Below are 26,167 nucleotides of genomic sequence, written 5' to 3' on the forward strand. Positions count from 1 at the left end.
TAGTCGCCTCTTCCGACATGGGCCAGTGACCCAGGGGTAGCATTCTTGGGACGCTACCCCACGGCTGTGCCCCATTTGCGAAATTCGTATCATTAGTGTTATTTAATGCAAGTTACAACCATGTCCGTTTTCTACTCCTTTGCCTTAAATTTGTCCAACATAAAATATTAAATAGTAATTTTATTTTGGCTTTTTCGGTCCTGGATGTAGATCAAACTACGGGGGTGTTTGAAATACTCCAGTTTTGTTGGTCTTTTTCAAGGAAACTAGAAGTTTTATAAAAATTATAACGCATGAAATTTAGTGTTGTAACTATATATCATTCCCGGTCAAAAACATAAAGCTAACCTCTAAATAAAACATTACTTTTCCCACAATTATACACATGTATTGCATTCCTCCTCCTATATGAGTTTTAGTACCTCCTTTCAATTGACCCAAAAGAAAATCTAACGGATCAAACTCAAGTTACGTGACCCATAAATAGCAGCATATAACATGCAAGCATTTTTTCAATATGTTCAATTTAATGGAAAATTTAGATTATTTTTTTATGTTTATTGTGTGGGGAAACCAACAACAACCTACGAGCCACATTAAGGATCGCGTAGGAATCTCAGCCCGAAGACACCAAAATTTGGCATTCTCTATCTCAGAAATGGCTATACCGAATTCTTCAAATTTAGTATCTTTGAGTTATCAACAGTATTGTACACAATTATGTAGAATAATTGCTTCTTTATAAAGCGAACTTGCGTGAAGCGAAAAAAACGAGATATTTCGTTTTTGGCTCGCATTTTTTTTTTTTTTTTAAAACGAACACAAACACATACAGGGTCTCAATGAAACTTGATGTTTCCTCGAAGAGAATCCCTTTTCTTAATTCTAAGCGTACATCTTTCGAGGATATGATGGCTAGCATCTTACAAATGCTAAAACCACCAACCCACAGAAAGTGTACTATGTGTGCCGTGACCGGGACTCGATCTCATACCCGCTGGCTTAGAAGACTGGAAGGCTATCCTCTACGCCACGGGCTGCGGCCTAGCGAGCATTCTGTTAAATATACGCACTTCTGTGCGAAGTCAATAGAATCATAATAAAAAAAACATCCAAAATAACCCTTGAATTCTGCACAAATAAAAAATATTGTTGTATTTTTTGGTCATTCAAACCAGAAGCCAATATCGATTTCATAAGCATAGCTAAAAACAATCGCTTGCAGCGACACGACACCCAGAAGCTCCAACCAATTAATACCTCTCAACACTCTCTTGGCTCTAGCGAGCGTTGTCGCCATTCGTCTCGTGGATTCAGATTAGCCAGATTATACGAGATATGATCCTCTCAGGTTCAACAATATATTAATCATTCCAATGTTTGGCAGTGGTCTCGCTCTCGGGTGCTGTGCATAGCGATTCGATGTGACCGATTAAAACGCGTCAATTTTTTATGCAAATTTTGGCGACTTGACACTTTTGGAATATCTTGTTTCCCCCTCCATCGCGAAGAACCGACCGCATCTGATTCGGTCTCAAGTGGAATAACAGAATGTTATTGAAATGCTCGATTCCGGCTGAACTTGAACTGACGTTGAAATTAATCAACCGGAATTTCACCCATGTGTGCGAGTCCGATTCGCGATCAACCCCCAAAACCGGTTGCCGGTTTGAAAGTTCTGAATATAGTATACATTTTTTAACGAACGAAAAAAGCAGAAATCCAACAAGCCACATGTTAATGAGATTCTCAAAGCAACAACAACAACCATTCGTTGATCTCCGATAGTGGAAAAGACAGACAGAAAAAAAAAGAGACAAACTGTGAAAACAATGAACTCAACTAGAATCACACTACTATTCAAATAAACATTTGAACGTTCGGGCGAAGATCGTCATCGAGAAGCTCATCAGCGATGACGATCGGCCAGGCCAGCCAGCTGGGTTGTCCGGATGGAATTCCAATGGTGGTGAAATCATTTCTGCGAATCCTGTCCTCGGTTCTGAACTCGTGCCAAAATTCTAAACTACCAACAACGTCGTCTTGCGATCGTGTTAGTAACCAGAGCTGAGGAACATGATGGTTCAATACCGGATTTGGGAGATCTGCGATCGCGGATGGCAAAACATGCAAAATCATCCTGGTTCGTTCTAACTAATCGAGTTGAATGGAAACAAATGGGACGCTGATTTCAACGCATCATTGGATGAATGAGTAAAACATTTCTAGGTTTTAATTTTCTTGAACAGTAAAAAAACAACTGGATTGATTCAACAGCTTTCAGTTCAGTTTAAAATGCATATCCCGAGATTTTCATAGTAAATTCTAGAAATATGATTCCTTTGTAAAAGGCGGTGTGCATGGATGTCCAATAAACTATTCGAGAGATCTTTACGATACAAGAAAAGTCTTTATGGGGTCAAAAAAAATCTGCCGTGGGAGTAATGGATTGAAGAAGTTCAAAATTGTTCAGGTAGCGCGCTAATTTTTTTTTTAACGAACACAAACACATACAGGATCTCAATGAAACTTGACGTTTCCTCGTGGAGATTCCTTTTTCTTTACTCTAAGCGTACATACCCAGTGGCTTAAAAGACTTGAAGGCTATCCTCTACGCCACGGGCTGCGACAATTTCAAAGCATAGTCAACATGCAAGTGCACAGTGTCTTTTTTAAAACATTTTCAAGAAATAAATCAGAAGTTTAATTATTTGCCACATTATAGAGGAGACCCTACCCCATTCAACGAACTTTTCATGAAAAAAATCGATCAAAGGGCTAGAAAAACAATTTTTGTTTTGAAGATTTCAATAAAAAATGTAGCATAGTTTCAGAGATATTGTAGTTTGAATGAGAAAAGTCCAAACAGTCCGATTTTCGTAGAATTACTGTATCTCAGGCCACACAAACTCCAGAAAGCTCAAATTTTGTGATATAATAGTGTGATAATTGATCTATCTAACGTAAAAATTTGATCAAAAAATAACATCAGAGTAAAAGGTTATGTAAGTTCAAAGTCGAAGTGACAGTGCGCGAGCTTCCAATTTCTATACAATTATGAACGGTACTGTAAGTTCTCGCTCAAAAAAAAAACCCTAAAAAGTTTTCATTTTGAATTATTAAGCTTAGGTGTGTTAAGATTCCTTCAAATAAAATAATTTTAAAAATTTAGATACCAATTATTTTAAGTAAAAAATAAAAAAAAATTAAATTTTGAAAAAGAAAATTGAAAATTATGAATAAAAATTATCAGAAATTCCCTTAAAATTAACTGGTAACACTGCAGCTAATATACAAGAGCTCGGTTACAAAAGTATATTCTCTATAGTCATTTGTATTGAGAACAGAATGTAGATTTGAGTTGAATGAAAGAAGTTACAATTCAATACTTCAATATTGTATTTTTCCCTCCTCATTATTTATTAGTTTTTTGGACACCTTTGGTTATGGTTTTTGAGAAGCAAAAAAATAGTATGAAAGTTATCTGTTTTGATAATTATTGAACATGTGCATTGTTTTCTTGTAAAACACTCATTTTTATTATGAAAATTCTGATATTTTCACCGTAGGTTGTCACAACGTGTTTGATAAACTTCAATGGGCATTGCAACATTTGTTTTTTTTTTTATCTTTATTTCAATATTACCACACGGTGTGCGATGTCATTACCTTTGAAATACTAAAACTTTTTTTTCATAAATCTGGACAACGCTCACTTCAGGCAGCCAAAAAGTAAGTGGGGATTATCATTCACTAAGTATTATGATTTTAATTTTAAATAAATCATTTGCTATCACATCTTGTTTCTGCGTCACATTTCTGGAAACTATGAAAATCAAGGAAGAAAATCATCTGTTTTCAGGAAGCAGCAATATTAAACTGAATGATTAAATTGGAGCTTTTTTCACTCAACTCAAAACTTCATTCCGTTTCGGATAGAAATAGTCATAGCAAATAAACCTTTACTACCGAGCATCTTTTAATTTGCTACAGCGATACCAGTTATTTTAAAGACTAGTTCAAGATAATTGTAAAAAATAATTACCATTAAATACAATTTTTGTTAAAAAAAATTATTATTTTTTCGTGAAAATTTTTGAAGTTATTATCTATTGTTGAATAGTTCCTGATATATCTTCGCTAAAAAACTGAAATTTGAAGTGTTTCAGATCAAGAAAAAGTGAAAGCATGAAAATTTTGTTGGTGTCTTTTATTTGCGAGTCTTCAAAAAAATGTTCTAGACCCGATCGATTTTCTTCCTGAATAGTAGTACATTGGATAGGGAGAGTCTTGTCTATAGCGTGGTAAATTTTGAGAGATGCCGATTTTTTTTCTTTTTAAAAATCCAAAAAAAGACACCGTGAGTGGTTTTCAAAGACGGGTTTGTACTGATTTTACAGGAAAAATCAACTACTTTCATTCATAACTTTTTCCTCCCACGGTTGATTTTTTGACTTCAATGTGATTTTTTTTTTTTCTAGTCAAGATCATCCATTTACGCTAGAAAATTTATTTCATAATTTTTTCCCAGACTTTTTTAAAACATTTTTCTTAAAATTCACTACATATATTGATACAAATTTATTTTTAAATAAAAATAAACATTGGTCCTGAGTAATGACAAGATTAGCAAGATTCTCAGGTTGATACTTCATTATGGCAACTATACATTTAACACATTGATAACATTTGACAATAAAAAATTTTTTCAAGTAATGAGAATCAAAAAACGTAACATGGGATTTAAGAAAAAACCACTTATTCTACTTTATCACAAAATAGACTAAATTTTTTCAATCTTTGAAGTTTTATTTACAAAAATGGTTTCCGATTCATAATAAAAACTGATTTTTTTTTCATATTAAGTCTCTACTTATTACTCACTAATTACCTAACCTTACTTCACAGTACTAATCACGCCCATGTGAGGGATTTTCTAAGAAGAGGATTGGGAATTCAGCTTTAGCTAGATACGTTCATACCATAAGGTTTCGCATCTCTCCGGGCCGGGCTAATTTCAAGTTGACAAGTTTATTCAGTTTGTAATGCCTGAATTGGTTATGACGGTGTAGAACATTTTTTTTACCAAAACCCAGTTTTTTTTTAATATTGAATATTTTGGAAAGGGTTGCTTCTTTGTAACACCTTAAAGTTTGCCAGGTTGCCAGGATTTCATTGAAAAATGCCCGGATTTTTTCACTGTATTTGGCAAATCAATCAAAAAAATTTAATTGTTTTGTACATTTTTTTATTTAGCAACCTAAAAAAATTTTTAAGAAGATTTTACAAAAAAAAATCATGACAGGATTTTTTCAAGCATAAAATACGATTTAAAATCTGCTTATGAATTTTGATCAGAAAAATTATTTTTTTCAATTTTTTATCTTTATTTTTGTTGAGTAAATCCTGGGTTTTGACAAAATTTGCCCAGATGTTTCCCGAAAATTTGGTCGTCAATCTAGAAATGAAATGCCCGGATTTTGCCAGGTTTTAAAAGGAAATTGCCTGGATACGTGCTGAAAAAATTCTGGCAACCTTACCTAAATGAGCCTATCGCGTTAAATGCTTCTACGGCTGTTCAACGAGATGGTAGACAAGACAACATAACTAATCAGTGCATTTTAAGGGTGATACGTTTTGAACATAAGGCAAGAAAGAATTTTGTGAATTAGTAAACTCAAAAAAATTTTAAAATTCATACAAGGTTTTGATACCTTTTGATGTAATAGTTTGACTTTTAAAATTATACGTGAAGAAGCTCGAATCTAAAACTTCAGTGGTTTTTGTTCAAATGAACTTAAAAGTAAAACAAATATAAGCTTTTATGAAGGTTTCAAAATGGATAAAAAATAGAATTAGAGAGTGTTTTTATATGCCCCCATCATGTTTGTAAATTGCCTCTATCCTCAAATAACAGGTTAAATCGAATAAATAAATGATTTTTATCAATAAAACTTTGAATCTAAGCTCAAATTAACATCTGAAGAGAGAAATGAAAATCTCAAAACAGATTTGATAGGGTTTTTTCTTATGGATGAACTGCCTCCATAATATGGCAACCCTAACTTTCGTTTTATTCTACAAAATTAGAAAAGAAATAGATTTTTATAAAACTTCAGTTTTGTTGTATGAAATTTATCAGTTTCTAGTATTTCCAATAAATTTTTCGGAAATACTGCCAAAAAACAGAAAATGTTCCTTAAACATAAATATATAGGCACAATTAGCCCGCATGGTTTGAGGTTCTGCATTTTAGACAACAGTTATAATAAAATCGATTTCTCGAAAAATGAAGGAGACTTCAACATAAAAATTTCTCCAATAAATAGAAATCAGAAGCCTGCTCATGTTTATATAGTTTTTGTACACATATTCGATGTAATATTTGATTTATTCAGTACACTACTTAATAGGCGCATATCAGGGCCGTAGGAAGAACCGACTCATGGGGGGGGTTTTGGTGACAGATTTTCACCTATGATTTTTTGCCCAAGAACGCACGAAAAAAAAATTAAAACAAATTATGTTTGTAACTATGTACATATATGAATATTATTTTTAAGTACTCATTAATAGTATTCTTATTAAATCGTAGCTTTAGAAAAGTGGTCCTTAGCCTAAACAGTGAGCTGAATTTTTATAATGCACCTTCAAAAATAAGATATGAAATTTTCTTTGATCGATGATTAAATTTTTTATTTGTTTAAGAGTCTGATATATCAAAGTTATTGGATTTGCGCTTAGAATAAGTTTTTTTTAGAGAAGCCTTTAATTTTTAAAAAAAAACCTATTCTTTACTCAAATCAAACAAGCCCAATCTTGCAAACTCTTTTGCAAATTCTGAGATTCTAACTTTTGATGAAAATTAATAAAATTAAAAAAAACAGTTAGAGATTAAAAATTTTCGGATTAAACATTCATGATGCAAACTTGAACTAAATTTATGATTTTGATTTGGAATTTGGCTTTAAAAACACTGCAATATTTATAATGTTAAACAAAACTCCGAGAAAATATAAAATTTTTAGCAGATTTTTTGGGTGAAGATCAGGTTTCTTTAATAGCAAATATTTTTCATAAAGAATCAATTCTATAATGAAAATCTTGTAGATGATTTTTTTAAATATAATTTTAATATTTTGCATAAAACAAAATGAGAACATTAACTCAAATTCTACTTTATATTTGTGATTTTTAGCTGAATTGTGTGTCCAACTAATTCTGATAAAGTATTTGAAATCTGTTAATTGAATTGACAAGCTTATGTTCTTTTCAATTCCTCAACAATTCTATATTGATTGAAAAACTCATTCACAAGCTATACCTTTTGCAAATTTTCAATCTGAATTCTGATCCTGAATTCTGAACCTGGATTCGAAAATTGAACTTTGAATCTGTTTCTGAATTTCTATACGATTTTTTAAATGTATAAAAATACTTTTTCCGTTTCTTAATTCCAGATCAGTTTTTTTAAGGCAAGTTTGGAGCCATCGTTAATGAATCTATTATTTAAATTCTGTAGTGATGGTTTAATCTTATTTCATTATTTCAATTATTTATTTTTAAATTATTTTGTGAATCTCAATTAAAATCGGGATTTTCAAATGTTGAATCCAGTTTTCCATTTTGGATCGTCACTTAGAAGATTTAAATGTTTAAACTTTGTGTAACAATAAAGTTTAAGAACTTCGATTTTCAATATAAAGCCAAATTATTATTTTTGTCATACTCAGAAAACTATTATCAAAATATTGAAAATCCATATGATTTTCGAAAAACATGATTAAAATTTGATATGAAATGCAAAACCGAATTTGAACCAGGAAAGCAGCTTTTCTTTCCTAATTTATAATGATTATTCGAACTGAAAAAATCAAGAATCCTAAAGTTCATACAGAATCAGAAATACGAAAATATGTAGAAATACAGTTTTGGTTATGAGAATATGGAACCAGAACCTTCAAAATTGGTTTAATTTCAAATTTAATATTCAAACCTGAGTTTCAATGATAAGGTTGCCAGATTGCCCGATTAACCGAGTTTGCCCGGATATTTAAAATAAACTTAAGGAAAAAGTTCGGTTCAATCTGTTTGCCTGCATTTCATTGGAAAAGCCCGGATTTTGCCGGGTTTATTCTCATCCTCATTCTTAAATCAAACTTTAAAAAACAAATTGTGTGGCAAATTTCAAAAAAATAATCATGAAATGTTTAATCAAGTTATTTTTTATGGATTTTGATGAGTAATTCCTAGGTTTTGACCAAAATTGTCTGGATATTGTCCGGATTTTAGTCGACAATTTTGAAATCAAATACCCAGATTTTGCCTGGTTTTTAAAAAAAACATCCCAGATTTGTCTATTTAATCCAAAAAGAAATGAGAAAATTTTGAAAAACAGTAGCAGAATTTTGAACTTAGGATTGGTTTTGAATCTAGATTTTTATTGTTGAATAACTTTGATCTATTATCATAATTTGATTATGAATTTCAAATTTTGAGTGTAGAGTAGAATACCTCGCTTGCTTTTTTGGACCCTCATGGGGGGGGGTTTAACCCCCAAAACCCCCCCCGTTCCTACGGCCATGGCGCATATAGCCCGCTTCTCCCCAAACAATGTTGTAAATTTATAAAAACTATGTCGGAAGACAGAAAATTCTGAAAAAGCGTTAAAAAACTCTGAAAAAAACATATGTTGTTTAAAACAAAGTAGCAAGTTTCTAATCGATTTTCAACACCTTAGGTTGGCAATTTGTGAAAGCCCGGCACCGCTTAGAAGTAATTTGATAAAATTTAGCCTATTTTTTCATAGAACATTTTTACATCTTTCGACCAAATTCTAGAGTGTTTTAATGAAAAATACATTGTTATTGTGAAACACTCTTAAATTTCTTGTAGCTGTATCTTTTTTCAGTCATTGTACAGTTGTACAGTAGACTTGTACAGTAGACTCTTAAAGTCTCGTTTTGGCTCACAACTCATTCATTATTTTTTGCAGAATTATTGAGTAACGTTTACATGAGCAAATTTAAACTTTTGGTTTGTGTGGGAAAATGAATATTTTGAACTGTACAATCAACATCATTTTTATATTTTCTGTGGAAACGAGCCTGCTAATGGTTTTTGTACCAATTCATACATTTTATAAAGAAAATTTCCCGCTAAACGACCGTAACTTCGTATCTCTTTAAGCAAAAAAGTTATTAACTGTATAACAGGGGTATGTCATTTGATATGAGTATTGATAAACATAAGCTTTTAAGACCCCAGGGTTCGAGAAATTCAAAAATGACCTCAAATCGACTCAGTCTAGTTGTCATAAATCCCTCGAGCCTTAATGCCAGTAGTGCTTTTCCAATCATATCATCATCGATACAGTACAATTTTCAGCGCATTCTCGGCATAGAGATTTGCTAAATAGGCATTGGATTTTTGTATCTTTTCTATGTATGATGTGGAGAACAATGGACATATGAAGGAATATACTTATGTAACTTGTTATTAAGTGCTTTAAAAAAATTAAGATAAATGTTATTTTTTGAATAATTCAAATTTGGATGAAAAAATTAACAAAGTAGGATAACAAAATTCTATTATCATTGTTTTGAACGTTCCCAATATGAAGAAATTGCTACAAAAACATTACAAAAAAAACTAACATTTATCAAAAAAAAAATGTCATGTAAATAGACATCAAAGATCGGTATGTTCAAAAATATAAAATTTTAGTATTTAGCCTAACATAGGAATCGAATCGAATAATCTTTAGCAATTTCTTCTTATATAGGGTCTAGTTCCCTACAAAAATGGTCATTCTACATGAATAAAAGATTAATTTTCCTGTAACTTCAAAAAAAAATCCAAATCGTTTTTCGCTCCAAGAAAATGCCTCTATCTCTAACGGGAGAAGATCTCATTTTAATTTTTGAAGCATAGGGGCAATTTCAGCCTGCAGTGTGAAGGATTTTTATTTTTCTCATGGTAATTTGGGCCACATTTTCTACTTTAGAAAGACTCAGAATCACCCAGAAGAATGTTTTTCGGGAGGAAGAAGCATTATTCATTTTCCGTCATGCATAATTTCTAAATGTTCGATTGTCGTAGATATATGCTCTTTAGAATTCGCAACTATAAAACATTGAATTTTGAGTGACGATTTTATCATTGATTACCTTATTTTTGAAGACTTAAAATAAAAACCTGATATCAACATGACGTTCAATTTCAGTGTAAGTTACTATAAGCGTGTAAGTTGTTACATGTGAGTTCTGGAAATGTTTAAACATGGTATGAGAAAACCAACTTTTACTCACCGGTATCTGGACAAAGGTTCCGTTGCTGACTTGAGGATACGCAAATAATGGCACGACAGGAACTGTTCCATTTTTAACAAATATGGGACCCTGTATCGGGGTAACGGTTTGCATACGAGGGTTTTTACGGTTATCTGAAAAAAAAAGGTAAACAAAGGCCTAACATTAGCAACTGGATAATTACAGAGAACTGTCAACAGGAGAGGAGGGGTTTCTCCCAGATAATTTCCTAATGAGTAGCTAAGTACATATGGTGAATACAATCGCAATTGAAGCATCCACAACTGAACCACGTGCGACAACTTTCCCATCAAATTGTCCGTGCGTCGTCGGTGATTCCCTGAACCGCGGTTCAAAGTCGCTTGGATCGCGCATCACTTGACGAGAAGATTGATTCGAGCCGATTTCCAGTGACTTTGTTCCCGAGAACAGCAAACGGCAATTAGTTAAATTCCACCTAATCTCAGCGGTGAACGGCGAGGAGGTTGTCATGCAGGTGTGAACAGCTCTCATAATTCCTTTTATGTGAATAATACTTAGCACTTCAGTTTTAATTCCCCTTCCAAATATACGCCTACCGATTCTCGATCACTTTAGACAGCTCATGTCAAATGGGACTGGAGACGAGTCTCTCCGGACGTTTAATCTAAGGTTGCCAGAATTTTTTCCACTCCCATCCGGGCCTAGCAATTCCGGGCATTTTTTCAAAAAAACCTGGCAAAATCCGGGCATGGATTTCAATTTTTCAAATCCAAAAACCGGGCAAAAACCGGGCAAAATGTAGGTGTTATTATATATAAAAGCAAAGAAAAAATGCAAAAAAAATGAAATTAATATTTTAGTGATGTAATTGCAGACTTCCAAATACTTTTTGGAGCACTTAAATATTTAAAGGTTTATAAAAGTAAATCAGCGAAATAATTTGAAACAACCGTTGAAAATTTCCATACCGTTAATCGATTTTGCTAAAACTTACTCAAAATCTTTGATTTTTTTGGTTTCTTTGTGAAAAAATCCGGGCAATATCCGGACTTTTTTCACGATATCCGGGCAACCGGGCCGGGCCGGACTTTCTCGAAATTTTGCATCAAATATCCGGGCAAACCCGGATAAATCCGGGCAATCTGGCAAGCTTAGTTTAATCGATTTTGGTGGGGAAATGCCACTTTTTTTTCTTATGCGCCCCCCTTTAAGTCGTTTCAGAAGCAATAATATGAACCTTTTATTGTTCTTTAATCAAATGTTGCTGTCGTAAAACATACATTTTAAATGGAATTTTCAATAACAACCTATAAAATTGGTAGAATTTATAGTAGAAAATTTTCATGAAAAGTATTTTTACGGTTTTTTTTACGAAGTTCACAAGGCATCTTATTGTATATTGCATTGTATTGAATTGTATTGTATTGTATTGTATTGTATTGTATTGTATTGTATTGTATTGTATTGTATTGTATTGTATTGTATTGTATTGTATTGTATTGTATTGTATTGTATTGTATTGTATTGTATTGTATTGTATTGTATTGTATTGTATTGTATTGTATTGTATTGTATTGTATTGTATTGTATTGTATTGTATTGTATTGTATTGTATTGTATTGTATTGTATTGTATTGTATTGTATTGTATTGTATTGTATTGTATTGTATTGTATTGTATTGTATTGTATTGTATTGTATTGTATTGTATTGTATTGTATTGTATTGTATTGTATTGTATTGTATTGTATTGTATTGTATTGTATTGTATTGTATTGTATTGTATTGTATTGTATTGTATTGTATTGTATTGTATTGTATTGTATTGTATTGTATTGTATTGTATTGTATTGTATTGTATTGTATTGTATTGTATTGTATTGTATTGTATTGTATTGTATTGTATTGTATTGTATTGTATTGTATTGTATTGTATTGTATTGTATTGTTTTGTATTGTATTGTGTTGAATTGATTTTAATTGATTTCGTCAATATCATAACGGCAGGTTTAAGATTTCACCAAAACTCAATTGGATTTCAAGCCATTATTCGGTATTTCGAAGCCGAAAGTGTAACTTGTGTAAAACTCTAAATATCTGGTTAAACAAACAAATTATTAAATTTAAAAAAATATCTATAATACATATATCAAATTTAATTAAAAGAATTAAACATCTAGTGACGTCTCAGATTAAATCCAAACAAAAACCCACACCTTAACTACTTAAGCTTACAGCCCGGATCAATTTCCACAATTTAAATACGTCAGATTGCTCAATAAATCTGGAAGCCACATTGTGCGCTTCCGAGAAATTACGTAGCGTAGTTTACATAACTCAAAACAAGCAGCCAGCAGCTCAGCGTCTGATCTGACTGATGAAATCATGATGGAGAATGTTATCGCTTGTTCTGACACCGTCTTGGTGAGTAGCACTGTTCAGCAAAATGTGTTATTATTCTATGATACTATCATTTAGAGAGCTAATGGAAGAAAATTATTCGAACCAGTGTAACTATGTAGGGATGCATCACTCTAGTGAGAGAATGCATTTTGCACAACCGAAATGACCAACCTGAATGATTCGGAGTCATCTGAAACTTTCGTGTTTCAATTCCAACCGACAGCTTATCTCCAACAAGTTCTGTTGTAGGTTACACCTAGTGAAACAATGTATTACCGCTACATTTTAATTCTAAGGAGTGGGTATTTCAAATCAAATGCAAATTTGTGAAAAAAATTATAAACACCAATATGTCTTGATCTTCAACAGATGAATTTAGAAAGTTCATAAAATTTTGAGTTGAGTAGTTAAACATATATTCCTACTTTTCAAAACTTGAAACAAACCAACCTTTCGATCCTGTAAGAAATCGTTTGTACGAAATGTTCAAACCCTTCATACCATACCCAATTCCACGAATCCACTAAAAAACACCCCACATAAACACTTTAAAATTCGCATAAATGACCACGACACAACGTGACAAACCAAATCAACGAAAATAAAAACTTCCAGGTGGGAAGTGTCGGTGCGATCAAATTTAATTACAATACCTGGACCTCAGACGAGCCGCCACGATCAGCAACAATATATTTATCTTGTACATTGTCAGTTAGAAGACGTAACGCACGACTGTCAGTTTTATGATTCATGCATCCATTTACTCCCCCATCGATTGCTACGGCTCGAAATTCTAAGTCTGATAAATTACCATTTACCGCAGGAATTATTCCGCCATACGGGCCATTTTATGGCGACGTTCTGCTTTTAAGCATTCATTATCGTGACCACCCAATATGGTTGTTGTCCCCACTCAAAACGGGCAATTCGATGTCATATTGTGAGTAAAATTTGATTTTTTTTAAATAAAAGTGTTAAAATTCTAGGAACTACTTCTAGAAAAAATTCCAAGAATTTTAGAAACAAATGCAGCTTACAATTATATCAACTAAAATTTCAAATTTCAATATTGCCTGGATTTGGGATTGAAAATTGTGAAATTAAACACTCAGGTTTTTCAGGATTCCAAACAGATTTGCTCGGCATGGATACGTGCGAAAAAAATTCTGGGATAAGTATGTGTGCAAAAATAATCATTTTAAAGTAGGTACGCGTATTTAAACTTGGCATCCGGATAATTCTGGAATTTTCAACAGATTTTGATAAACTTTTAAACAGAAATCAAGTTTCGAACCTCTGAAATGGTTTGTTTCTTAAATATTATTAAAACAGGAGTTTTCTAACTAATCAATGTAAAACCTCCAAATATCGAAGAAACACGTGAATAGTTTTGAGCCGTATATGAATTTACAAAAACAAAGATCTAGAGATTTAAAGAAATTAACTCATGGTATTTCCATGACGTTGTTCCAACACATGTGTGAGGTATCGAAGAAAATTAGCGTAAGGCAAAAAAAAATGATTTTTGGAAAATTGTAGTTATTTTTTCAGATTTGGAAATTCTAACAAATTTTTAAATCTGAATAAATCACAATTATCTAATGAACAATGTTTTGAAGAAATTTGCAAAGTCGTATTTAAAATTTAATTTTCAACTTCGATTGGTCACAACTTCCATAAAACTCGAAATATCGGCTTCAAACCTGTTCAGTTGTGTTACTCGAAGTAAAAGGATATAACTTCATAAAAATTATTATTGCTATGCTCATTTCAGAAAAAATCATTAAAAGATTAACCCTAATACACTCATGATTGTCAATATGACACTATTGGAAGTTTGGCGGCTTGTAACTTTCTTCGGGTGCACCCAATAAAAAATGTGTTCAGGGACCCTTAAAAAATTCTTAAAATCTTCAAATTTTGCATAATTACTTATTTATGGACACATCCTGGAAGCCCAGGAGTAAAAACCCTCTAATCAGACCTTGAGTGTCAACTTGAAACTCCTCGCTTAAAATCGCTAAATCTCTCTTGTTTCTCAACCGATTTTTACAAAAATTTTAATTATGAAATCCCCGTAATGTATCTCAAATATGTTCATCAGACATGATTCACCTCTACAATACTTCAGTTTTCCAGTAAAAACCCTGCTTCGGAAAAAAAAACTGTAGGTCAGCTACGAAATGCACACAAAACTTTCACTAGTGTCCAAGAAATCTTAAATTTGAAGCTATACGTTACACAAAAAGATATATTTTTGAAATTTTTTAAGATCATGACGACAAAAAATTAAAAAAAAAAAGTGGTGTGAAAACCGTACTTTTCAATCAATGAACCGTCAATCATATATATATATATATCATATATCCATATATCATATGGAGGAAACTCTTGAAAAGCAGGATTTACTACCCGAAAAATGGTGGAGATACGTCGACGATATTTTTTGTGTAGTAAACAAAGATTTTCTTGAGGAACTTCTGACAGCCATAAATGGTTTACATAAGAATATTAAATTCACTTGTGAAGTGGAAGAGGATAAGAAAATCCCTTTCCTGGACGTTCTTATAAAGAGAGAAGAAAATCTTTTCAATTTTGAGATTTACAGGAAACCAACCAATACTATGAGGGTTATCCCGAGCACCTCTAATCATTCATTCGGACATAAGATGGCCGCTTTCCATCATATGATCCACAGAATGAATTCGATTCCTCTCTCAAAAGAAGGGGAAGAAAAGGAACTTCAATATATCTTCCAAACGGCTAATAAGAACGGATATCAATCCAATTCTATTCAAGCCATCATCAACAAAAAACAAAAAATTCTTCTGAGGAAATCCTTCACTACTTTAACTCCAATTCAAAACGAGTTTCAACGGAGATCGATGGAATTTAATAGCTTCAATGCTCTTGAATTACGATCCAAGTTAACAAAATTTGATATTGAATTGGTTTTTAGTAGTTCCAATAATCAATTGAAATCCATTTTAGGATCAACAAAAGATCCGGTGGAACTTCTACATAGATCCGGTGTGTACCAGATCTGTTGTTCCGACTGTGATAAGGTATACATTGGACAAACAAAAAGGAAGTTAATAGATAGATTCGAAGAACATTTGGCAATTGCCAAATCAGATTCGAAGAAAAAAGTTCTTCCTTCACAGAATCCTAAATCTTCAGTAGCTTTACACATCTGTGAAACAGGCCATTTGATCGATCAAGAAAATATTTCTTTACTTCGATCGTTGAACAGTAATTCGCTGAAGTTAGATGTAGCGGAAAGTATTGAAATTTTCAATCAAAATTCAGCTAATCTGTTGAACGGAGACAACGGACCAGGTCATAGTTGGCTGTTCAAGTTCTTAGGTAAGAAGAAATATAATTTACCTGACAACGCCCAAAATAGGGCGGGTAACAATAATAATCTACTTGACAACACCCAGAAAAGGGTAGGTAGGCCCAAGAAACTGACAACGGCACATTTGCCGAGCATTCGAAGGTTCTTTTTACCTACAAATAATTCAGAGCTACCTAGCTTGGACAATTTAAAAGAGGGAAATGATACACTTTCTTCAGTCGATAACCCACTGAGGATGCTAGCAAGTAGCTAGTGAAATACTAGTATTTGGGTCTTTCAAATACTGTAGCTGAATTCAAAGGAATCTTCGACTACTTTGAAATCAAAGCTTTTTTGGAAATAAAGCCGAATTAACAATAAAAACTAAATATCAATCGAGTCGTAAGCTGAACATGATCACAATTTCAAGCAAGTTGAGAAGACAGCTTGGAATTGGAAGGCGAGTTGAGAGGACAGCCTGAACGTTTTGAAAACAATTATACGAGTTGAGAGGACAGCTTGAAAAAGAAAGGCATGCTGAGAGGACATCCTGAATTATTGATTAGAAATCAAGCGAGTTAAGAGGACAGCCTGAAATCGAAAGACGAATTGAGAGCATAACCTGAATAATTTATGGAAAAAACAAGAGAGTTGAGAGGACAGTTTGAAATCGAAAAGCCAGTTGAGAGAACAGCATGAGTTATTGATTAGAAAACAAGCGAGTCGAGAAGAAAGCTTGAAATCGAAAGCCAGCGTAATGATGAGAAAACAAACGAGTTTAGTTGACAGCTTTAAATCGAAAGACGAGTAGAGAGGATAGCCTAAGTAATTATTGAGAAAGCGAGCAAGTTGAAAGGACAGTTTGAAATCGAAAGGCAAGTTGAGAGGACAGCCTGAGTAATTGATGGAAAAAACCGAGCGAGTCGAGAGGACAGCTTGAAATCGAAAGGTGAATTGAGGGAACAGCGTTAATTACTGACAGAAATTCCAAGCGAATTGATAGAGCAGCTTGAAAGTTAAAGGCGAGTTACTTATCAAATTAGAAATCAAATCAAATCAGCTTGAAACAGAAAGGCAAGTTGAGAGGACAGTCAGAGTTATTAATGAGAAATCAAGCGAGTTGAGAGGACAGCTTTAAATCGAAAGGCGAGTTGAGAGGACATCCTGAGCTATGAGAGGACAGCCTGAATAATTGATGAAAAAACAAGCGAGTTGAGAGGACAGCTTGAAATCGAAAGGCGAGTTGAGAGAACAGCCTGAGTATTTAATGAGAAAACAAGCGAGTCAAGAAGACAGCTTGAAGTCGAAAGGTGAGTTGAGAGGACAGCCTAAGTAATTAATGAGAAAACAAGCAAGTTTAGAGGACAGCTTGAAATCGAAAGGCAAATTGAGAGGAAAGCCTGAAAAATTTATGGAAAAAACGAGCGAGTTGAGAGGACAGCTTGGAATCGGAAGGTGAATTGAGAGAACAGCCTTGGTTACTGATAGGAATTTCAAGTGAATTGAAAGAACAACTTAAAAGTTAACTTACTTATCAAATTGGAAATCAAGCAGATTGAAAGAACAGCTTGAGATAAGATGTAGTATTAGTTTGAAGTTTGTCTAAGCTAAGAAAAATAAAAAAACAAACGGTTCACGTTGATTATCATCAAAGTTACTTAAAAATCAAACGTCTTGAAAACAAATATGAAAGACAGCTTGAAATAGAAAGGCAAATTGAGAGGACAGCCAGAATTATTGATGAGAAATTAAGCGAGTTGAGAGGGCAGCTTGAAATTCAAAGCCAAGTTGACAGGACAGCCTGAGTAATTGATGAGAAAACAAACAAGTTGCGAGGACAGCTTGAAATCGAAAGAAGAGTAGAGAGGACAGCCTAAGTAATTATTGAGAAAACAAGCAAGTTGAGAGGACGGCTTGAAATCGAGAGGACAGCCTGAGTAATTGATGGGAAAAAAACGAGCAAGTTGAGAGGACAGCTTGAAATCGAAAGGTGAATTGAGAGAACAGCCTTATTAACTGGTAGGAATTGCAAGTGAATTGAAAGAACAGCTTGAAATTTTAAGGCGAGTTACTCATCAAGTTGGAAATCAAGCTGATTGGAAGAACAGCTTGAGATGAGAACAATCTCTGAAGCGTTGCGAGAAGATAGTTTGAATGAATAGTTCATAATTCAAGTGAGTCAAAGAGACAACTTGGAACTATAAAGCTTATTGAGAATGCAATTATTCATCAAGCTTGTTGAGGCAAAGCTTGAGATAAGAGAGTATAATAAGGCGATTTAGCGAGATAGGACAGCTTGAACAAACTGACTTTAAAAAAAGAGCGTCGAGTGAAAAGTTTGAAACGCGTTAAGAGAATACCATTACAGCATTTTATGAAAACAGCTTTAGTTTCTAAAAAATCAATGACCAATGATTTGCAATTCTTAGAAACTGAGAAAAGATTTAGGGCGATGTTTTAAATTGGTTTTTAACAAAGTTCACATTTTTTGGAAGCGATTATTAGAGTTTCTTTTTGTAAGTCAGCATATTTCTCTATGGTAAACGCACTATTTGTGTGCTATGACGTTTTTCTTGAAAACTTAAGAAAGGGAAAGTATTTTTTAAACAGCTATACTAATATTGTTTTGTTTGGAAAAGGAGAGGGGATGTGTGAACGAACAGATTAAATTTATAATTAAAAGTAGAATGATTAAACAGAGAAGAGAGTACCGTAAACTGGGGGAACTTTGGTCAACATAAAATTTTTGCAGATAAACATCATTAACTGAGTCTGAAGTTAAAATTTCTGAAAACTGCTTCGTACATTTGAAAGCCTATAAATTGAGTTTTAAATAGTCTTGATTTGGTTTGTAGTTGAAGATGTTTTATATAACTTAAAATGTAATTTTAAAGTTTGGAACTATCTGTTTTTTTCGAACAATCACAAACAGACACTTTACTCACCGAGAAATATCAATAAGTGTAAAAGTTATAACAACAACCGGTGATTAAATTATTTTCAAACACCTCTTCTGACAAAATGATTGCATTCAGAAGCAAATGAGTTGTGTGATATAAAAGTTTGACCTGTTTATAATTTTCGCCCCTAAATGTATGCAGCAACATTGTCCATCTTTTGAGTAGGTATAACTATTTGTTTTTGAAAGAACCCGTTGAAAAATTCAATTGAGTCCAAACAAAAAATTACTGTTATTGATGTTTTTGAAGATGTTGAGATACGTAAAACATAGCGATAAACGTGAAATCTGGTACTGTGACAATCCTTCAGTTATAGTCACCAATGTTGATTGAATATTCAACTATCAATAATCATGCGTTATACTCCTAACCACAGTAAGTATTTCAAAACTTTCAAATGTTATAAAAAAGCAACCCCTTCCAAAATATTTGAAAATGAATTAAAAAAGTGATCAATGTTCCCCCAGTTTAGGGTACTGATAAGTTGAAAGGTCAAAGCTAGAGCAGTCTTGATAGAAGTCGTATAGGTGTGAAAATGTGAGCAAGAACGTTTGTGTTATGAATAGATTTAAACTACCGTAATCCGGGGTAAGATTGATCACTTTTTTCAATATTTTTTGATTTTTTTTCTGTTAAGGGGAATGTGGCTTGCTTCTTATTTTTAAAACCAGTACTGGACTCCTATGAACGTAAAACATAGCCACAGAAATTTATTAGACTACTTGAAATTTGATTTCAAAATCGATTTCATCTTTGTTTAGAGTTTGGTGCTTTGGGGTTTAACATTGATCAGTCTCTTTTTTGACGGTTTTGACGGATACAAAACACCTTCATAATATTTGCTAATGCTAGTTTATCAATTGCTGAGGCAGTTCGGGACAAACTCAAACGATATAAAATTTATCAGGGAGCTCTATAAAATTGAACACAACACTTTCGGTCGTTCAAAGAAACTAAATTTGTAACTTTTGGTCCAGTGAATTCTGATATATACTAAATTTCGGTGTTACTTGGTTTAGATTTCTTCGCGATCCTAAAAAAACACATCACGGTCCTTCATGTATTAAAGCCGAACATCAATTGAGGCACTTAGGATCGGAGGGGTGCAAGTGATTTTTTTATCAAAACTGAGAAAAACTGTTTATTGGATAGTTAAAATATAGATTAACATTCTGTAGAAGACACAGGTCAAAAGAAAAATTATTTCGATATTTTTAAGCTATTTATAAAAAAAACGTGTCAATGAAAATCCTGTTTCGTTTGTGTAGGATACATATGAGACAAGAAAAAGAGAGAAAACCAACAGTTCATGATGTCTCAAATATGCATCACTGACTGACGGACAAAGAATATGAGATAATTGCAAAAACGGACTACTTTGATTGTAGGCGAACGCGTGGACATATTGCCTATAAAAAGAACAGCACTCGTGCTTTATGGCCATTCTAAATTCGGATTTCGTAGTGAGAAGATCACGGAGCAGTGGAAAAGCAGCAACTTGAAGACGGCAAGGGAACGAGGACCAGCCCTAAGTTTACGACAATGGCGCTGTCGGTAGCAGCTTCGAATCTACTAGATGGATTGCAAATTCATAAAATAAAGAGTTTAAATCTTTTCTGAATATTGAGTTATGTTTCAAACTTTTCAGTTTGAGCACATTAATTCAATGAGGGTGTGGAAACGATTGAATTTCGATAGGAAAGGCGAAATTCTTTACAGATAATGGAAACAGTAATGTGTACATGAAAAAAAACTTCGGTAGGAAAGACGAAGTTTGGAGTTCTGATAGAAAAGGCAGAAACTCTAGAATAAAAATTGATGTAGAGTTCTGATGGAAAAGGCAGAAACTCTAGGAAATAAATTTCTTAAGTGAGAATGAGGAGAAGCCAAAATTTTGGACAGTCTCCGATGGGAAAGCGGAAGACAGTGGAAGAGTCTTTACAGTCTTTGCAGATAATGGAAACAGTGATGTTTAGATGAAAAAAAAACTTCTGTATGAAAGACGAAGTTTGGAGTTCTGATAGAAAAGGCAGAAACTCTAGAAAAAATTGAATGTAGAGTTCTGATGGAAAAGGCAGAATCTCTAGGAAATAAATTTCTCAAGCGAGAATGAGGAAAAGCAAAAATTCTGATAAGTCTCCGATGGGAAAGCGGACGACAGTGGAAGAGCTCTGAGAAAAAGGAAGAACCTTAGAATATTTTGACGTTCTAGAGAAGTAAAAGCAGAAGTGAGGTAGGCGTTTTTTCTCAAAAATAAAAACGGACGACTTGAAGTATAGTTCGAATTAAGAAAAAAGTATGAGCAAACACTCTTTGTTGATGGAAAGATGAACGACTCACAGTATTGAAAAACGGAATATTATTTCTTCGGCCGATTTTTTCTCCGTCTCCGATGAAGTAGTAGCAGCAGAACAATTGTGTTAGTAGAGAAAGCTAGAAGGTAGAGACAAATTATTTTTCAAGTAAGAGAAACTTGTAAGGTTTTCGATGGAAAAGCGAACGACTTTTTTTTCGAGAAAACGATGGAGGGAAATCGAATCTGAAGCTTAACAACAGAATGTATATTTAAGTATTTAAATAGATTAAAGGACGTTGTGTTTGAAACTCCGAGAGTAGAAAAAAAAAGCAAAAAGAGTAAGTTTTAGTAAATAATACTGTACGAATTATTAAGAATTGGAGATATGATATTTAGAAGAGTACAGAAGGGAAGTATTGTAGGATACATATGAGACAAGAAAAAGAGAGAAAACCAACAATTCATGATGTCTCAAATATGCATCACTGACTGACGGACAAAGAATATGAGATAATTGCAAAAACGGACTACTTTGATTGTAGGCGAACGCGTGGACATATTGCCTATAAAAAGAACAGCACTCGTGCTTTATGGCCATTCTAAATTCGGATTTCGTAGTGAGAAGATCACGGAGCAGTGGAAAAGCAGCAACTTGAAGACGGCAAGGGAACGAGGACCAGCCCTAAGTTTACGACAGTTTGGTGTCAGAAGGGTGCAAGTGCACTTGCACCCTTCTGACACTAAAGGATTATACTTTTAGGCTGATTTCATTAGAACGTATACATTTTTGTCAGTTGAAAACAACATCATCTAGCTCCAACTAGGATTTTCTACTGGTTCTGACCAGGATAATCCAAAGTCCTCAGATAGAGTAGTGATGAAAATAGATTCAATTTGTACCACCTATGGACGAATAGAATAGATGAGACACACTATCACACGAGCAGTGCTTCTTTCCCGATCATTAACAAAACAGTCCAAAAACAAAAAAAAAATTGTTTTCTGATAGCCCCTAGCATAAATCTCTGCTACTTTGTATGCCAAGAGATCGTTCAATGAATCAACTCATCATAATCGCTTCCTCTCCAACACTCTTCATCCCGGTTAATTGGACAGGAAACAACCAATAAACACTTACAGTTTCATTTATTTGCCATATAGGTATCGCTACTCAGTGCGAAACCGGTCGGCCACGCCTTGCGCCTCAACTTGATCTCTGAAGATCAAAATCTTTAACTGTAAGCTCGATGCAAGTTGCTTCTGACCGGGTGCAGCAGGAAAAAATAGACACCACCATCAACGCCTAAAGCAAAATGCAATCCGTCTCCGTAAACCTGGAGACTCGACCATATTTTGATTTACGACAACAATTGCGACTGACTCTATTCCACTGCGCCTGATTGATGGATAGGAAACTACCGAACGAATGAAAGCTGATCAATAAGAAATTAACTCGACCATTCTGAAGTGCCCCTAATCGACACACTCAAAAGTTCAAGGCGAGATTCGACGTCGACAACGACGATACGGGTTGAAAACTTCACCCACACCCGGCGTGTGATTCATACCGCAGCGCCAAAATCAGCGCAAACAACTCCACCTCGTTTCGAATCAGTCGACTCAGAGACGCCTCCGTTCGAGTTTGATAGCCCCTAAGGCAGCAAAAAAACAGAGTTTCGTATGCAAATAAAGGGTAGTTCTAGCAGTATGAATTAGAATTAGAATGCATTTACAACTTCCGACAAGAGCCGCAGATTATGAGTGACATTTGAAGTAAGACAAGACACCACGCTCTATCGGACAAATAAATTATCCAAAGCAAACACTATCTGTGAAAAAACTTTTAGCACCCCAACCTTTAGAAGTAGCACACTTACATTCGTTAGACTATAGCAAAAGAAGCAAAAAAACGGCCAATTCTATTAGGCCCAAAGCACTGGCACTACAACCGCGATCACTACGCGTCCGATGACACCCAAACACGAACTAAATGGAGAGATGAGATTTGTGCCCATCTATCCGGTGAACGTCGTTGTCGGCGCTTTGAGAGACTAAAATACCTACTAAAAAAAAGAACACTAGAGCCCAACGTCACCAGCTTAACGTAGCATCTAATTACGAACAGCATCACTCAGGGTAAGTAATTACTTCCAGGGAGCCTCCATTCAAGTGAAGAGTAAATAGTATTGCGAAAAAAAATACATGTGAGAGACTTCATCAAATGCATCTGGCTGAGCTGGTGAGGAGAAGATCCGCGCGATTATTCACTTCGGCTACACTTTTGACACAGGGACGTCGGAAAGTGTTTGAACGATCTGTATGTGGAATGGTTCTATCACTTCATGATTCTAGCGTGTGTACTTACAGTTTTAAGGTTAAGGTTTGTATGAAGGGTTTCGTAAGACTAGCAGAAGCTATTTACAGTGAGTCCTAGTGCACTGATGATAGGTATGAAAAATACTGTTGAGACTATAAATGACTTCACAGTACGTCGTTTATTTCGATCTACATTTTGGTCTTTTGGAACGACACTTGAGTTCAAAGTTTGTTAAAAACCATAAATACGTTTTTACGTTCTTAAATGGTGAATAAATACAACAACAATGACATTTTTTTTTTAATTATTAAATGTACGCAAAAATGATGAAAATTTCATATTATCAAAAAACAAATACAAACAAAACACTTAAAATGACAAAAAAAAATAAAAAAAAAATTATGAAAAATGACAAAAAATAAGAAAAAAGCGATACGCTTGATGAAAACATGGTTTAAAAAAATACAAAATGATTGAAAAAGGCCAAAAATTGACTACACATTACGTTAATGACTATAACAATAGCTTTTTTTGGAGTAATAAGTGAAAAAATAATAATGGATCCCATCAACTATTGGATGATATAGTGATAAACACTCTTCATTAGTGAAATACTAATACTGACGATTAAAGGGTGTCCACGATGAAATTGCCATACTATGAAATTGCTCTAACTTTTTACCGTTGGGTAGAATTCTATGAAAATTTGGGTGGATTTAGTTCATAGTGCATTGTTTACATCCTGCAAGTTTGAGAGTCCTGTGATCGTAACTGATGGAAAAGAAGTCGAAGGAACAGAAAATGTCGACGAAAATGTTTGCTCTCGCTCACAGCTTTTTTATTCGCAAGCGTTGCGACTGTGCATGTCACATGAGATTTGTTGCTTGCTTGTTTACTTCTCATTCGGAAAATATTGCGATGCGTTCGGGGATATATCGTCTCTTTCTGACACGAGCGAGCTCTGTGTACTGGATGTACGCGAAAAAGCTCGGGAGACAATGCTCGTGAGACGTCTCGTGTACAATGGTTTGCTGCGCAGCCACAGAGAGAGACGAACAGAATAAATCAGTGTAACATTCGTTCTGTAAGAAGAAGTTGTTTTTTTTTAGTGATTCGTGATTTTCTCTTGAAAAATGGCGCATAGAATCATAAATGATGACGAATTGTTCAATAAAAACATTGCAGCAAAAGTTGCCATTTGCTTGCTGTGCAATAAAAAATTAACAGATCTACGAAAGTTCAGCTACTATTGACGTTATAACACACAAGGATTTTGCCACAAGGATTTTGCCAGGCAACATGAACTTCTGGAGGAGGATGAGGAACCAGAGCCTTGTCCCTCCAGGAAACTTGCCAAGATTGAAGTGAGAATAATCCAAAAAACGTTTACTTCATCGATAGTCTGCCTCTCAATCTGCTGAAGTATCCCGCTTTTCAACGGATTGCCAGACCCATCGAGGAAGGTCTAAAACTGAAGCATTTGGATCTGGACTCAATTCGTGAAGTTCTTTCGAAGGTGGCGGCCCAAATACAGCTTATAATAAAGTCCGAAATTGCCAACAAATTGATCTGCCTCAAAATGGACGCGGCCACCCGGATGGAGCGGGAGTTCCTAGGTGTCAATATACAATTCGTCGACAAAAAGATAATTAAAATTCGTACACTGAAAATTATTGAGCTACACGACCGGCAAACAGCTCTAAACTTGACAGAAGAGGTGCTGAAACTTTTGGACCCCTATGGGATAGGCATCCACAAACTGCTGACCGTAACGACGGATAACGCAAAAAATATGCGCGCTACTATTGACCGTCTCAGGATGACCCAAGAACTGGATTTGAACGATACCGGTTTGTTTGGCGAGGTCAATGATAACGAGAATGACGATGATGAAGAAAAAGAAGTGGAAACCCACAAGGTGTACGCTGTGCCGAACACATGCTGCAATTAGCAGTAAGTGATACCCTTAAAGAGCCCAAATGAAAGAATAGCTTATAGAGATACGGAAGATGGTGAAAGTTCTGCGGAAGCTACCTTTCAAGAAAATGTTTTCAGTGAGCAATCGATCTAAACCCAAACTGGACTGTCCAACGCGATGGAATAGTACGTACATTATGGTACAATCCTTGATCAATGAGAAATAGTTTATCAACTCTAATCGATGGAGATAAACCCATAATCGATAATTAGACATGGGCTTTCCTCGACAGGTTTGTACAAGCTTTTAAGCCATTTTCAGACGCAACATTCAAGTGGCAAAACCCTCAAGTTACGTTTAACGATTTTTTCCTAATTTGAGAAAAGTGTACTTTCACCGTGAAACGCACAGATAACGATATTTCCAAGACTCTGGCTGAGAAGATGGATAACAGGCGTATTTGTCTAATGGCGAACAAAATCTTCTTGGCGGCAATATATGTCGACCCAAGGATTAACTTTTGAAACAGCCCTTTCATCACAGACGAACAGAGGATCTTGGCATTAGTAATTTAATATAATCAACCTGTTTATTCAAACATTTTTAATTAGTTCTATTTCATTTTTCAAGACTTTCTCAAGCAGA

The 26,167-nt window shown here is 34.2% G+C and overlaps 1 protein-coding gene across 1 annotated transcript in view; it reads right to left on the minus strand.

The window, feature by feature from the left end:
* The window catches only part of LOC129747733 (protein spaetzle 3), an 83,477-nt gene that overhangs the window by 23,335 nt on the left and 33,975 nt on the right, over positions 1-26,167 (minus strand). The window contains exon 3 of the mRNA XM_055742071.1: positions 10,311-10,444. Within this exon, the coding sequence (XP_055598046.1) occupies positions 10,311-10,444 (134 nt within the window). The remainder of the gene's footprint in view (positions 1-10,310; positions 10,445-26,167) is intronic.

The sequence above is a fragment of the Uranotaenia lowii genome, chromosome 2 (assembly GCF_029784155.1).
Source record: "Uranotaenia lowii strain MFRU-FL chromosome 2, ASM2978415v1, whole genome shotgun sequence".
NCBI lineage: Eukaryota > Metazoa > Arthropoda > Insecta > Diptera > Culicidae > Uranotaenia > Uranotaenia lowii.